Source organism: Pavona decussata, unplaced genomic scaffold (assembly GCF_977016875.1).
Source record: "Pavona decussata unplaced genomic scaffold, jaPavDecu1.1 SCAFFOLD_161, whole genome shotgun sequence".
In the NCBI taxonomy this organism is placed as follows: domain Eukaryota; kingdom Metazoa; phylum Cnidaria; class Anthozoa; order Scleractinia; family Agariciidae; genus Pavona; species Pavona decussata.
The window spans coordinates 303,348-318,183 of NW_028145572.1; the positions used below are offsets into that span (position 1 = coordinate 303,348).

At 37.9% G+C, this 14,836-nt stretch overlaps 1 protein-coding gene across 1 annotated transcript; it reads right to left on the minus strand.

Moving 5' to 3' along the window:
- Positions 1 to 529: 529 nt before the first annotated feature.
- On the minus strand, positions 530 to 14,637 carry LOC146464553 (cilia- and flagella-associated protein 99-like). The gene is made up of 27 exons (XM_085129338.1): positions 14,327 to 14,637; positions 14,138 to 14,212; positions 13,538 to 13,607; positions 13,001 to 13,095; positions 11,128 to 11,181; positions 10,428 to 10,486; positions 10,200 to 10,288; positions 9,807 to 9,865; positions 9,387 to 9,413; positions 8,941 to 9,021; positions 8,439 to 8,545; positions 8,037 to 8,082; positions 7,714 to 7,802; positions 7,516 to 7,585; positions 7,106 to 7,150; positions 6,865 to 6,954; positions 6,549 to 6,607; positions 6,344 to 6,426; positions 5,826 to 5,878; positions 5,396 to 5,476; positions 4,765 to 4,824; positions 4,278 to 4,361; positions 3,445 to 3,524; positions 2,900 to 2,988; positions 2,309 to 2,391; positions 1,341 to 1,462; positions 530 to 813 (listed from the first exon to the last, which is right to left on the minus strand). The coding sequence occupies exons 1-27, from the start codon at positions 14,432 to 14,434 to the stop codon at positions 780 to 782; spliced, it is 1,992 nt and encodes a 663-aa protein (XP_084985464.1). The 5' UTR covers positions 14,435 to 14,637; the 3' UTR covers positions 530 to 779.
- Between the last annotated feature and the right edge of the window lie 199 nt (positions 14,638 to 14,836).

Genomic DNA, 14,836 nt, shown 5'->3' on the forward strand with positions numbered 1-14,836 from the left:
TTTATAAGGTAAATGAATTTCAAAAGTGAGGAAAATGAATTTCTTGATCTTGGTATAAACAAACAAACAACAAACAAACGAACGAACGACTGCACGAACATTTTTAATTAATGACTGACTGGTTGAATAAATGAATGTCTTATTTTAGCCGTTATAATATGCCTTGTTCTGCCTGATGGGTCCCTGCTATATTTTTCTTGGTCACCAATATAATTCGACAAAGGAGTTTTGTCTTGCACCGAATCCATAAAGTTGAGTAAATACAGAAAACTTCTGCACAATACATAACCGCGCAAGATGGGAGTCTGGGGATAGCAAGGCTGTGACGTCAACAAAGGAATGCTTAGTCTCGCCGTTTCTCTATTTCTCAGTTGATTCATTCTGAGTATTCAACAATCCCATTCATATTTTCGTCCACACAGTTTTCGTTCTCTGCACACAAAAACTACTATCGCGAGACTAGCATTCCTGTATTGTTATTACGACATCTCAAGAATACATTTTAAGCAGAAATTGTTTGACATCGTATCTTCCTACGTGCACTTAATTTTGAACCATGTTTGCTTCATTTTCTGAACAGAATGAATGTCAAGCCTTGGATACCATTTCTGTTTCATTTGCAACCTAATTTGTGGGATTTCTAGCTTAACGGGAAAAACCCCTAAAGATACCCAAGAAATAACATCACAAGTTCACTCAGCATCAGCATCTTTTTTCCTTGTGTAACTTTATTTAGATAAGAAGACATTATTGTCACAATTTAAATAATAGGTTTGTAGCTAAGAGGAGATCCGTGTTGTGGTTCGTTGGCTCCTGAAAGAAAAAGACAAAAAATTGTTGAAAGACTGTCTTTACCTTTGGATGCACTTAAACATATCTCTATCCAATAAAATCAGACATTGTCTAATGCAAACAAACAACAACAACAATAACAGCAACAACAACAACAACAACAACAAAACACTAACTCCGTTAGCCTGGTTCTCATAAGCGAGACTGTTGCTGTCATTCAAATGAAAGCTGTCCATCGTTACTTTTCTTGCAGAGGGAGTGGTTCTATCTTTTGAGCTCGTGAATGAAATCCTGAACTTTGACCATTCGAATGAAAACTACTTATGAGCAATGCTTCCATTAGAGGAGCTCTATTGTATAGAAATGTTTCTCTGGAAGGGAAAGGACAAAAAAAAAAAAACACGCGGGAAAAGCCCAGAGAGTCATACAAATATGAAGGAAAAGAAGAGCGAAGGACTAGATTTTGTCAAATTTTCGCGGGCAAATAACTTTCCGTCTTCCTTTGGCAATGTTCTAGATTGCATAGAATTAGAACACGTTTCTATTACCTCAAAGTCATAACAGGCCGAACCCCGGCTGAGTTTCTACTCGCCAATCCGTCGCCTCGTAGTTTAGCCGCCTTTTCACGTGTTTCTTCAAGTTCTCGCCATCTCATTTTCTCCAGAGCCGCCTGAAATAAAATCACCTTGACCGTCAAACACAACAAATTAACTGTACAACTCAAGAAAGGTATTTAACAATTATCCAGCAAAATCGCGCGGAACATCGCCTGATACTTAGCTGACGTAGCCGTAGGCTGAGTTGGCAAAAATCAAGGGACATTTCGCAAGAATTAGCAGGATAACTTTTATTATTCAACATGCACATTGATAACAACGCACAGTTTTATTGCAGAAATGCTGGAGACGATCTTTATTTTGCCATTTTTCTCCCCGATACACGAAATTATGTATATCGCAGGATATCTGTTGCTTACGGACGTCGAATATTGAGTGCACCATGACCATATTTGGGCAGTGCTACAATATGTTGAATGATAAGGCTAGTTAAACGGTGGTCTTCGATTGCAGTTTCGTCTCTGCCAAGAGACTTGACTCCACATATGCCTTTCTTTTCTCAGGTATATAAATTGCTCTCAGCGAGTCGCTAGGAAAGTCATATTTCATACTGGCCCAGGTCGAGGGTCAGGCTCGGGGTTCTCCGATGGACTAACACTCTTCCAGGGGGAAAAGTAAAACTCCCAACTTTGCTTCATGCTACGGCAAGTGCTACGGCCACGTACTAACCACCAACCTCGTTCCCAAGGTCTCTCTCCTTCCTGGGAACGAGGTTGGCTAACTTACACCTTCGGGCCTCAACAAGCATGTTAAAAACTCATAGCATAAATGAGTCAAAAATACATGAGAGTTCACACGGCATTTGTGACTCAAACTGTTATTCTAAATTCTAAATTCATTTGAGTTTTTAAGGCCGTTAGAAACCTGACTATTCAGGAATAAATGAATGAATAACCAACCTTTTCTTCTTGTAGAGCCTTCTGTCTTCTAGCTGAGCTCTTTTTTGGAACCACGGCAAGTTTTTCACTTTCTTTCTTTCGTTCTGCGGAAAATATAAAACAAACCACAAATCACACATTAGTCTTCTAATACTTCAGCCAGAACAAGGAAGAGAGATTTATAAGGCCACTAAATCGTGATGCAAAGGGGACCCTCACAGTGAAGATTGTCGGAAGCGATCCTCTCCGTCTATGGACTATTTTTATGTATTAAAATGGGTATCGATTCAGGTATCAGGGTTTGAAAATGGGTAGAGAAATTCATATATTTTGGTCATAAAATGGGGGGGACCCCCCTCCCAATAATTTGGTCTCAAAATGGGCAACGGTTTTAAGTGGCGGATCACACAAACCAAAAATTTTGACTAGCAACAACCCCCCTCCCTCGGCCCACGGAATCAGTCCTCGACTAATCGTAATCTCGAGTAACTGTGTCTTTCTTGGTAGCTTCCAAGAGATTCAGTTGCAATTTATACGCATCTTTACGAGCAACATCCTATTCAAGCTACCGACATAAACCCAGCCTGTCTTCTTGTGGTCGGGATTACCTACCCGCCTTCCTGGCCTCTAGTTTTTCATGTAACTCTTGTAATTTCGGATCTTTAACTACGGGTTTCACTTGGCGCTTTTTTTCTTCCAGTCTGTCAGGGAAATAAAACCAGTTGTTATATACCTAGACTTTCACTCAACAAAACGAGCACTGTGATTGGTTGATTCTTGGTCACGTGACCCCATCAAATACAAATGTATCCCGACCGGGATACAATTCCTCAGGTGGTGCCCTCTCCGTTGTTTGTTTGTTTGTTTTGCGGTGATTGTTGAAGGGAAAGTCTAAATATATAACAAAGCACTTAAGTGTATATTGTTAACGCTTTCCCTGGGTGCATTTTGTTGTAACACAATTACGGACATTCCAAAACCACGATGCAAAAAATTTCCTTACAAAACGTTGAAAATAATCAAACATTATTTAAACCACTTAGGTATTCTTAGGTGCTTGGCGATGGGAACAGCGATGATTTGCAGAGTATTTTTTTATTATTATTTTCAAAAGCTCGTGGCATACTGCATGTTAATAGGAATAAAGTGTCCCTTACTGGATGGCTGCCTGTTTTCCTTTGTACGCTCGATGTTTGGCGATGGTTTCTAAAGTGTCCATAAGAACCTGGTCTTTCTCCTGAAAACAGAGTTTTTGGAGAAATTACATCGTATTCCTTCAGTGCACGCACTAGTACCTCACCTACTGGGTAAGTTGCGCATGTCTCTGAATGAAACACGTTTACATCGCTTGCTTAAAAATATCAAATCCACGTGTGAAAAAAAACAGTAAAATCATTTTCTCGACTTGGTCGCACGTGTTTTCCCGCGCTTGGCGCCGGTTACTTGCATTTGCCTTGAGTTCTGATTGGTTCATTAGGGAGCTTAAGCAACAGCGACGGCAACGGCAACGACAAAGCCTCAAAACAATAGGTTTAACGAGGAAAACCAATCACTCTGCACGTGCGTTTTACATTTTGGTGCATTTCTTTGTCGTCGTCTGCAAAACAAGAACGTGAAATGGCCACATTTAAGGTTTCGTGAAGAACGTAAACGCACAACGGTGAATTTTTCATTTTCTTTCTTAGCTTGTACGACACTCGTATCAATTTGGTTCCTGGATAGTTCGCCATTTTTGTAAAAGTTGAGCGAGTTGAAATAATCGCGAAGTAGCACAAATGATATAAAGTTATATTTTCAGGTGACGTTTTCGTTGCCGTTGCCGTCGTTGTTGCTTAAGCTCCCTTTTGTGTTGTTTACGTCTGTTGTTTGGCCAGAGTGATTACTTTGGTCTGAAACTTGTTCTTTATGGTCACTGATCCGAGAAAAGTTGCATCACTCAGCAGTTCAAAACATCAAAGAATCCCCCTGTCACCCCTCCCTCGCGACTCACCACTTTGGATTTCAGAATGCTATCTCTCTTCTCCTCCTCCTCTTCCTTTTCAGCGATTTTAAGTAACGCCAATCTCTCCCGCAACTAAGGAAAAATATAACAAGGAATGAATCAAAGAACGAATAAATGAAATAAAGAAGGCAGGCAGGCAGGCAGGCAGGCAGGCAGGCAGGCAGGCAGGCAGGCAGGCAGGCAGGAAGGAAGGAAGGAAGGAAGGAAGGAAGGAAGGAAGGAAAGAAGGAAGGAAGGAAGGAAGGAAGGAAGGAAGGAAGGAAGGAAGGAAGGAAGGAAGGAAGGAAGGAAGGAAGGAAGGAAGGAAGGAAGGAAGGAAGGAAGAAAGGAAGGAAAGAAGGAAGGAAGGAAGGAAGGAAGGAAGAACATACAAACGAACAAACAAAGAAACAACCAAAATAATATTTTACTGTTCATAGGGAGGAGTAAGAAACGATTATTTTGGTACAAACAAAATCTCCTCAAGTGATCTTACCTCCACTACAGACATCTCACTGAGGAGGCCAGCTCCTGAGCTCTCGGTCAGATCCACATGCTAGAAGAATAACAAGAAATAAAGTAACTCGGAGGGAAAAAGGAATATAGTTACCGCTGGGTATCACTCTTGAACATGCGTGTAACTACAAACTAATAAGTAACCCTTCTGAATAACTAGTGACAGGAAATTTAAAGGTGGGCATGACCTGACTGGAAGACAAATGAAATTTGGGAGGGAAAGTAAGTGATCAACTTTCCATGAAATACCAATCCTACAATAGAAAAGTTTTGGCGTAATCCCTTTAGAGTTGAGTGTTGAAAGTAGTTTTGCGTTTGCTTTGGTTTTCCTTTACTGCACTCTGTGATTGGTTGGCACACAAAACTCGGGCTACTTTCTCAACCAATCAACAAATGAGAAACGAAACCAAAATTAATCGTGCATTGCTCGCATGAGTTTTCCCGCGCTTGGCGCCGGTTGCATGCATTTGCTTCGAGTTTTGATTGGCCCATTGCGTTGTTTATTCTGTTGTGATTGGCCAGAGTAATTACTTTGTTTTTGGTTTTACGACGCTCCGATGGAAACCGCTCTAATAACGGCAAATATTACATAAGGAACAAAATGAGAGTACCTTAAATCTGATGACAGGCACACTTTCAATGGCTCGTATCTTGGCGATCAGCGCAACTCTTTGCCTCATTTCTTCCTCGGCCTGTTAAAAAGAAACCAGCAGTCCACTCAATGAATACAAGATCAACAAAACTAAGAACGACCTTTCCTTCCTCCATCTTCTCCCCAACTCCGAAGAAAAAGCGGGAAAAGATGGTCAACAATGTCCAGATGAAGATAAGCCCACAGTTCAACCCAAATTCTCCATTTGGAGCTTGATTCTACTTTCTCTAAGGCAAGGCATTACGATGCTGCAAAGTCCATATTGTGAAACAAGCAAGTGACTTTCTTTCATGCACTACCCTCATTTGACATCAACAATCAGAAGATTACTATCATGACTTTCACAAAATCGTTTCATTCAAAGGAAGCTGTTACTTTCATCTCTTTACCTCTTCCAAAGCTTTACGCATCAGTTCTTGACTTTCCTTGCTGACTTCTTGAACTGAAAGAAGCAAACGAAAACTCCACTTAATTTTAACGAAACACCATGCAATAACACAGTTTCGAGCACTCTTGTTGGAAAACGCAAAACCCGACGGGTCAACCTCGTTCCCAGGGAAAAGACCCTGGGGACGAGGCTGCCCACGGGCTTGCCTGTGGACGCGCGTGAAACTGAGAGTGACTCACGCGTGGCTCACGCGCGACCCGCAAGCCTATGAACAAAAGAGTGGACGTAATATTTTGTGAATTACAAAAGACCATGATTTTGTTTAGCGCAACAGGAATGAAAAGCTGGATTGATTTGCATCTTCTCCATTATACGATTTTACGGGAGAACAGTCTTATCTTAGCTTGGAACACTAACGTTTCAATTTTTGGTTACAAGACAGTTTTCAGTCGTTTAAACGGTATTTGAAGAACTTCTATAGAAATGTAGCAAATTTCGATCGTTTCGTAACGTTCTCACCCAGCTTTTGTTTGTATTCTTGAAGTTTTCTTCGAGCTTCTTTCGTGTTTTCATGTTCCATCATGGTTTGCTCAACAAGTTTTCTACAACAAAGAAAACAAAAAATAGAAGTTGAAGAATTATACAGTACCCAAGCATACTGACATAAAACGCAGGCAGCAACACCTAGCGTTTCCAATTATTTGTGTCAGCAAACGAAACAAACCTCATCTCCTCCCCTTCTTTCGACTTCTTCTCCAAGTGTTTTTGCATCATGTCTCTGGTCTACGAGCAGAACAAATGTAAATTACAATCAAAATCACTTTCATTAAAGCAACTGCAATTTATCGGCTGTACAAAGTCTTTCAGCTTCCTGCATTCTTGACAAACTGACTGTACAAAATTACTGGTGAACAAAAAGCAACAACTGTAATATCAAGCGATGATGCAGTCTATTTGCCAACTCACTTTGAACTGAGCCAAGGTTTTTCTGTATAAAATTTCTGAATTGTTAATTAAGTTTTCTACTCTTTTCCGTTTACCTCCTCTTTCATCTCCATGACTCGTTGTTGGTTATCTTTGATCATAGTTTGTCTTGCAAGGATCGCCTCTTCATAGCTTAGTTTCCCTTCCTAAAAATAAATGCAAATACGTAGATCGTTAAACGTGAAAAGCAACAAGTTTACAACAACAACAACAGCTAGAAAAAACATAAAATTCTAAGGAAAGAGATAAAGTAAAACATAACAATTATTGTTGTGTAGCCTGTTTTAATGTACTCACCAATCTTCGCTTCTCAATTTCTGCCAACTTTTGTTCTAGATCTTTCTGCAGAAAAAAAACAAAGGAACATGAAAAAATTAGTAAGTTAACGAAAACATTACTCACGGACAGAACTGAAATCATTGTTAATGCAATTTGTACTCCCAATAAAACTGTAATCATGATAAATAAAATAAAATAAAATAAATGATAACAAAACAGCGCAGATATTGTTGCACCATGCCAACTTGTGAAAAGATTTCGAAATTTACTGAGTGATGTCTTTGCCTCCACGCACCTACATGTAACTTCAGTCATAAAACATTTTCGCGCTCGCTTTATTGCTTAAAAACAGGAACCAACTCCTATCATTGTAAAATAACTAGCTGAATCGTACAGATTTCTTCTTTACAGTTTTCATTCTCCAATACCTTTCTCGTTGTTTCTTGCCATTTTAAAAATTCAGACGCATCTCTTCCACCTTTTTCATACTCCGACAATCTGCAAAACAGCATAAGCAGAAGATTAATTTACACAGGAATTTCGTGCGGCGTGTGTTCAGTCTTCGGATGCGTTCACGTAATCAGTTTGTTCCAACTTTCCTTTAAACAACAACAACAAAAGCTTACCTTTTTAATTCTTCTTCTTCCTTCTTTTGAAACAGTACTCCTTCCCTCATTATTGTAGCGGCATTCAATTTGATGGGGATGTTTCCGTTCTGAAATGCCAAAGAAATTAAGATAAAATGAAGTTATAAGCACTGAAGTATGTTCTCAGTAATTCACCCTACAGAATGGTCGAACGTCCATACATCTACACCTTGATGTAAGACATTTTTTTTATGGTTGTCAAGTACAAAACCAATTGATCGTGCATTTGTTCTACTAGTGATAACGTTAACATTCATTATCCCATCAGAATAAGTAACAAGCCACTTTACTGTTAATCTTACCATTGTTGAAGGCATGTCTTGTGCTTTAACTTTATCGAACTGCAATCTGTTATTTTAAACATAAGAAAGAAAACATAATTATACATGTACGTGTATGTTTAAGGATAAATTCGCCAGTATCTATATCCCTATTATGTTTTTTTTCTTTCTCTTTGAGCAAAAAAAAAAAAAAAAAAACAACTACAAACAGCGACTTTTTCTCTTCAAACTTGCGGAGGGACACGTAATTCTTTAAGGCACGGACCCGCAAGGCGATAAGTTCTGAAAGTGTACATGCACTACGTGTAGAGTACATGTACACTACATGCATTTGTTAATTATAAGACCGAAATTAAGACTGTTTTGCAATTTTGTACAAAAGATACATCAAATTAAGAATGGACTAACAGTACAGTTACGTACTTGGAGTTCTCCTCATCTATAATTTTTCTCATTCTTCTCTTGGCTTTTTCTGATTTCTCAGCGCTAGCACAAGCTGGCTGTCGAGCTGAAGACCTGATAAGTTCCTCCTAAGATCAACATAAGGAGAGAAACAAACTTAAGAGCTAACTCTAGTGCTTGGATATTTTGGATGTTTATTCACTTACAACCTGCAACTACATGTACCTTTGCTTGAAATATTTCAAGCACTACAAAACGAAAAGCCAAAAACTCAAAACAAAAGTCAAACAACAACTTACAACAACAACTACTTAACAAAAAGCCTCTGTCAAACACACACATTACTACATGTACAATAGCACTACTTCCATTTCATCGCTTTCAACTTACAGCAATGATAATCATTTTTGTACCCTAAATTTCCAGAATGTCTTACGTTTTTTTTGCCCTCTTGTCTTTCTGTTACCATACAGTTCCTTCATCACAATTTGGAACATTAACATACAAGATCAAGTCATCTCACCTCCGCCCTTCTTCTGTTCTCTTCTCGTATCTTGGCCATAACATCTTCTTCGGCTGGTGCACGGTATGTGGTCTGAGGAACCTTCAGGCAAATGAAGATAAAATTGAACAATCTTAAAGTAACCTAACTGTCAGTGTAAATTATGCTGTAACATCAAACCTAACCAGGTGTGATCAAAACCTGATGGACTTCAAGACTAACATTTCACATTATTTTGAAGCAGGCTTCCTGAAGTAGTGTTAAAGAATGCGTAGTAGTAATAATTTTTTGTCATGCTGGGTGTCCTGTGATGGACTAGCATCCCATCCATGAGGGAGTAGTGATACTCCTAGTGGATTCATGCTGGGGACAGTAGTAATACATGCTACAGAAAACAGGATTAAGCGCCAGTCACGTGGGTAGCACTGCAGCTGGCTTGTACCCAACTTAACTGCCAAAATACTTACTGGTCTGAGCTTCTTTAATTTTGGGATCTGAAAAAACAAAGATTGTTATCACCTTAGAAGAGTGAAAGTATTGGATAAGGGTAGACTTTACTAAAGAAAAACTCTGGGAATGAATTACACTGAGCTAGAAAAAAGTTCACTTGATTATTATTGTTTCAGTTTCAGTTCAGTTTATTGTTTTGCCATAAGTTGTACAAAAGCAAGAAAAAAACTAATTATTTAAACACTAATGGCGAGGAAGCCCAAGGGAAGCCACCAGGCTTATAAGGAATGGGCTCCCTCAGTTAAGTAATTAGAGCAAAGTATTATCATAGTTACACATTGATGACATGAAAAAAAAAAAAAAATCACAATAGTTAAATTAAAACAATAAAAATTGAAAGGAATTAGCATTACACTTTAACCTCCTGTCACACTGACCTTTTCTGGCATCGGAACACTTCTTGGTCTGGGTTTTGTCAAGTTAAATGGTTTTGGTTCTAAAACAACAAAAAACAACAATTTGCAATACAGATCAGAACCATACCATGGATTTATAATAACCAATCATCTGGGCCCAGTTGTTCAAAGCCTGATTTAAAGCTAATCCTGGGTTAACATAAAGTTTGATTTGGGTTTAATTACTAATCAATAATTATTTTTCCAAAAAATTTTGCCCTTCAGTTTCAACTGACTGTAGACTTTTCTTTACCTTTAGCTTAAAATCAACTTTTAAAAACATTTTTAACAAGCAAGACAAAGACCTATTTTAATCAAGGATTAGCATTAATTGGCTTTCAAACAACTGAGCCTAGCTTAATCAATGTACTGTACCTGTGGCTGGTTTTGGTCGTCGAGGCTTCTGTTTGTTTGCTAATTTATCCCCAAGCCCAGTTACAAGGTCATGTAATTCAGGCAGCCACCTAAAATGAGTCAGTATCATAATTATTAAAATTCATCCAGTTGGATTGCAATAGCAAGGAGATTTAAAATAACCATTGTACAATTAACAAATTATTCCTTTTTGATTTAATTTCAATATTATTGTTTTAAACCACTTGCCTCAAAAGTGGAGATACCAAGTTTGTTTGAACATAGCTTTGTTCATAATGTTTACACCACTACAAAAGAAAAAAAATTACATAAAATTAGAAATATAAAACTTAATAACATCAATTCATAGTATCATTAAAGAGAGAAAAAGGTTCTGTGCAAGATGAGCATAAAGTAATTATTGGTTAAATTATAAAATAAAAAAACTTTTTCTAGAGGTGATCAACTAAAACTTTCAATAATACTACTAATAGAGTCCTTAAGTGATGACGTCATAAAAACTAAATTTATGAAATTATGGGATTTGTTAGTATGATTGGAAGAATGAATGACTCCATACAAATCCTCCATACAAATCCTTCTAATTTTGCCTCAGTTCCTAACGTTAGGAACTGAGGCAAAATTAGAAGGATTTGTATGGAGTCATTCGGGCATAACAGAGCTAATATCTCACCCATAAATTGCAATGAGATGCTGATTTTTGGCAAGTAGGCATTTTTCATGATGCTCCTTCCAATCATACTAACAAATCCCATAATTTCAAAAATTCAAATATTTGTGACATCACACTTAAGGACTCTATTGACATTGTAATAATAAGGGTGCAATCCAGCCCTTAATCCACCAGTGGGGGTGTCAATTAGGAACAAAGCCATAAAAGTTATTAACCGAGAAAAGCTGTTTTACTTATTATAAGTGCAGTACTTACTTCATTTTTCATCCAAGTGGTTATATTCTCTTCATTAAACAAGAACGACAAAAACTGGCCAATGAAAAAGAAAAGATGTTTGTTAAAAAATCTGTTGCAAACCAAGAGGATAAAGACAAACCAAAAACTGGGACAAATTAAACACAAACTTTTTATAATAAATTAATAGTATTTCATAATAATCATTCATGATATTTTCATGATTGTGATGTGTGTCTGTTCAGACTACAGGTGCGCAATTACCAAGGCCCTATGCCTGGGCACTGAAAAAGATGTTGTTCAGACTCATTGGTGTCCAAGGAACAACTGTTTCCTTGTTCATCCATTTTGTGCCAAAAAAATAATTGTTTACTGTATTGTACGTAGGCATGGAGAAAAAGTGCGGCAACTGACAAAATCCTGTTCAGACCAGTGCCTGTGCCAAGGACCAGTGCTGAGAAGAACTGCCCATTGAGGTATTGCCCACACCTGAGCACAGTGCCAAAAAAGTCTATGTTCAGACTGGTGCCTGTGCCTGGACCAGTGCTCAAGAACTATCTATTGAGGTATTGCCCACACCTGAGCACAGTGCCAAAAAAGTCTATGTTCAGACTGGTGCCTGTGCCTGGACCAGTGCTCAAGAACTATCTATTGAGGTACTGCCCACACCTGAGCACAGTGCCAAAAAAGTCTATGTTCAGACTGGTGCCTGTGCCTGGACCAGTGCTCAAGAACTATCCATTGAGGTATTGCCCACACCTGAGCACAGTGCCAAAAAAGTCTATGTTCAGACTGGTGCCTGTGCCTGGACCAGTGCTCAAGAACTATCCATTGAGGTATTGCCCACACCTGAGCACAGTGCCAAAAAAGTCTATGTTCAGACTGGTGCCTGTGCCTGGACCAGTGCTCAAGAACTATCCATTGAGGTATTGCCCTTTGCCCAGGCACAGTGCCAAGATTTTTGCTTGGGCACCAAAAAAAATCTATGTTCAGACTCAGTGCCTGTGCCTGAGAACTGGACCAGGCACCTAGTGTGAACAGGGCTTTACCTTACGAACCTTACGAAGGGATGGGGTAGGGCAGGGCAGGACAGCCAGTTCAGGTTGGAGTGGGGTCAGGTGGGTTGGGCTCAGGGCAGTTTAGGCTGGGCTGAGGATCAGGGTCATGGGGCCGGCATTTCAGGTTGGAGTGGGATGTCAGGAGAATGTAATAAGAAAATTTATTATTTTCAACATAATGTGTTACATTTTGGAAGTCCGGAAAACCACAAAGAACACTGGAGCCACAGGTCTGGGAGGAAGGGATTACCAGGGGTGGAGTGTAAAGGAGTAGAAAGTCCCGACTTCCCTATCTCTGTGCTACTGACTGGATTACTAATAAACTCACAAGTTTTTCAAAAACTAAAATACATTGTATGTATTTTTGAACTAAATGTGAGGGCCAGATAAGAAAATGTTTGGCTGAAGGTCAGAGCATACCGAAGGAGCACAACAAGGTCCTTGTAGCTAAATGACTGAGAGCCAAATATTTTCTTGCCCATGACTTGTACATTTAACTCAGTCAATAGTTGTTTAATCATACATGTAGCACCAATAATTATAAATTCTTTGTAGGTGAACTAATTTTAAGTCAAAATATTTTGATGTTACAGTTAAAAAATAAAATAAATCTGTGACAATCTCATTACAACATCATACATGTATCATACTGGGCCTTATGAGTTTCTAGCCATCATCAAGCTAATACATATTGCCCTCATCTGGGGATTTTCTCAATGACTTTGCAATGAAAGTATATACAGGGTCTATATATGGGTCAAGGACAAATAATATTGATAAATTGATAGATTGTGATTTCAGAAAAATAAAACATATTATAATAGCTTTACTCTTACTCTGTGCATCTTGTTTATTTCATGGCTCACAACAAATTTTCTGAAATGTGCAATGCCTAGTTCATCAAGTCTGTACAGTGCCAAGTACACTAGGACTGAAAAACAACAGCACGTGAAATAAATAATAGTTGTAACCACATTGCTATCAAATATTTATAGCAAAACAATTAGAAATTTGGGACAAAGTGAAAATATACATAATAAATTTTATTACATTCAATATCTTCGTCATTCTTTCACATAGTAATTATTAAAAAATCATAAGGCAAAGATAACATAGTTTTGGATCAAATGACAAATTAAAAGATTGAGCAATTTTCTGTAGTTCTGTTTGTTTTTTTTTTTATTTTAGTAATCTTTGAGATTACAAGTCAACCTTAAATTAAGCTTATCAATATGACTTTATTTGTACTCATGCATAAGCTGCATACACATTTTTGTAGCTATTTTAATCGTACTATTTCTTGTTGTGTTGGCATTAAAAAATTACCAAGATGAGCAATGAAATAGGTTAATACTACCACGACATGCACTTACCAGTGTAAACATTTTTGTCGACACGAAGTGATGTCTTACCAGCATCAACATAATATGCATCAATGACAACCTATATTAATAAAACCACAAGAATATCACTAAAACTGGTAGTCTATTTCTCATAGTAATCTGAATACATCAAATTGTTTTATTTCTGTTCACATTAAATGCAGTGCCTAATTTACACTGAGGTGATGTCAATATATTTTATTAACATCTTAGTGCAACTAGACAAGTTCTTGATCAGCCCTTAAACAACTTTAATAATGCTTATTTTAGTCACTCTGCAGTTTAATATTTATTTAATAGAATTTGCACATTAGTATAACATACACCCTTCATAAATACATATATAGTGGGATGATTTTTTTTTATGTTTATAACATTTGAAGTTCACAAAATAAGGAAAGTCCAAAGCACACACATAGATTAAAAATTATGAGTGAAGATAAAATCAAACTACAGTAGGTACTGGTACTCAGATCATCATGTAAACGCCCTGCCGTAAAAGCAGGCTAGGGTTTCCAATGCAATTTCCACTGATTCTGAATTTTGCAACAGTGTGTGGCATAAATTGTTATTATTCAACATGAAACACACCTTCAAAATATTAGTGTACTGCACACATCCTGAGAAAACTTCTGTTATAAACGATTCATCACTTTCTTCAAGTCCCTGTGAAAAGAAATTTGAACCTGCCTAGTTATTTACGATTCGAATAAATTTATAAACTTGTGTCTGATTTTCATTTGCCGACCAGTTTACTACAAGAATGAAATGTCTTCTTACCTGTTTAGTTGCTAAACAAGAATTTAGGTGTTCCAAAACGCCGTGAATCCTTGGATTGAAAGAATCTAAAATCTCCACACAGCAACTCAACAAATGTTTATGGTTCATGGTGACAATTTTCACTGACTTTTATGCGAACTTTTTAGCAAAATCCACGTCCCAAACCTTCCTGATCGATATATCGTTATGACAAGTGTACTTATCCAAAGAAAGATGTAATCTTTAAGCACTAAAATTAAAAATTTCACAGATAAACAGGTAAATACTCGTCTAACAGTAGCGCCATATTGTTTGTGTAAACTTTTTGTCCTAAGCAACAGACTAGTGCCAGCCCCCGCTCAGACTGTAAGCGAACCAGCAGATAATGGACAGCGGTATTGCCTGATTTCATACCGTGGGGGTCTGGGTACGAGTCTGTGTATTATGGGTTATGGGACTCAACACCCACATAGCCGGAAAGATTACAACATCCTCAAGTTTGGTGTCAATCAAGCTGATATTAGGCGAGAT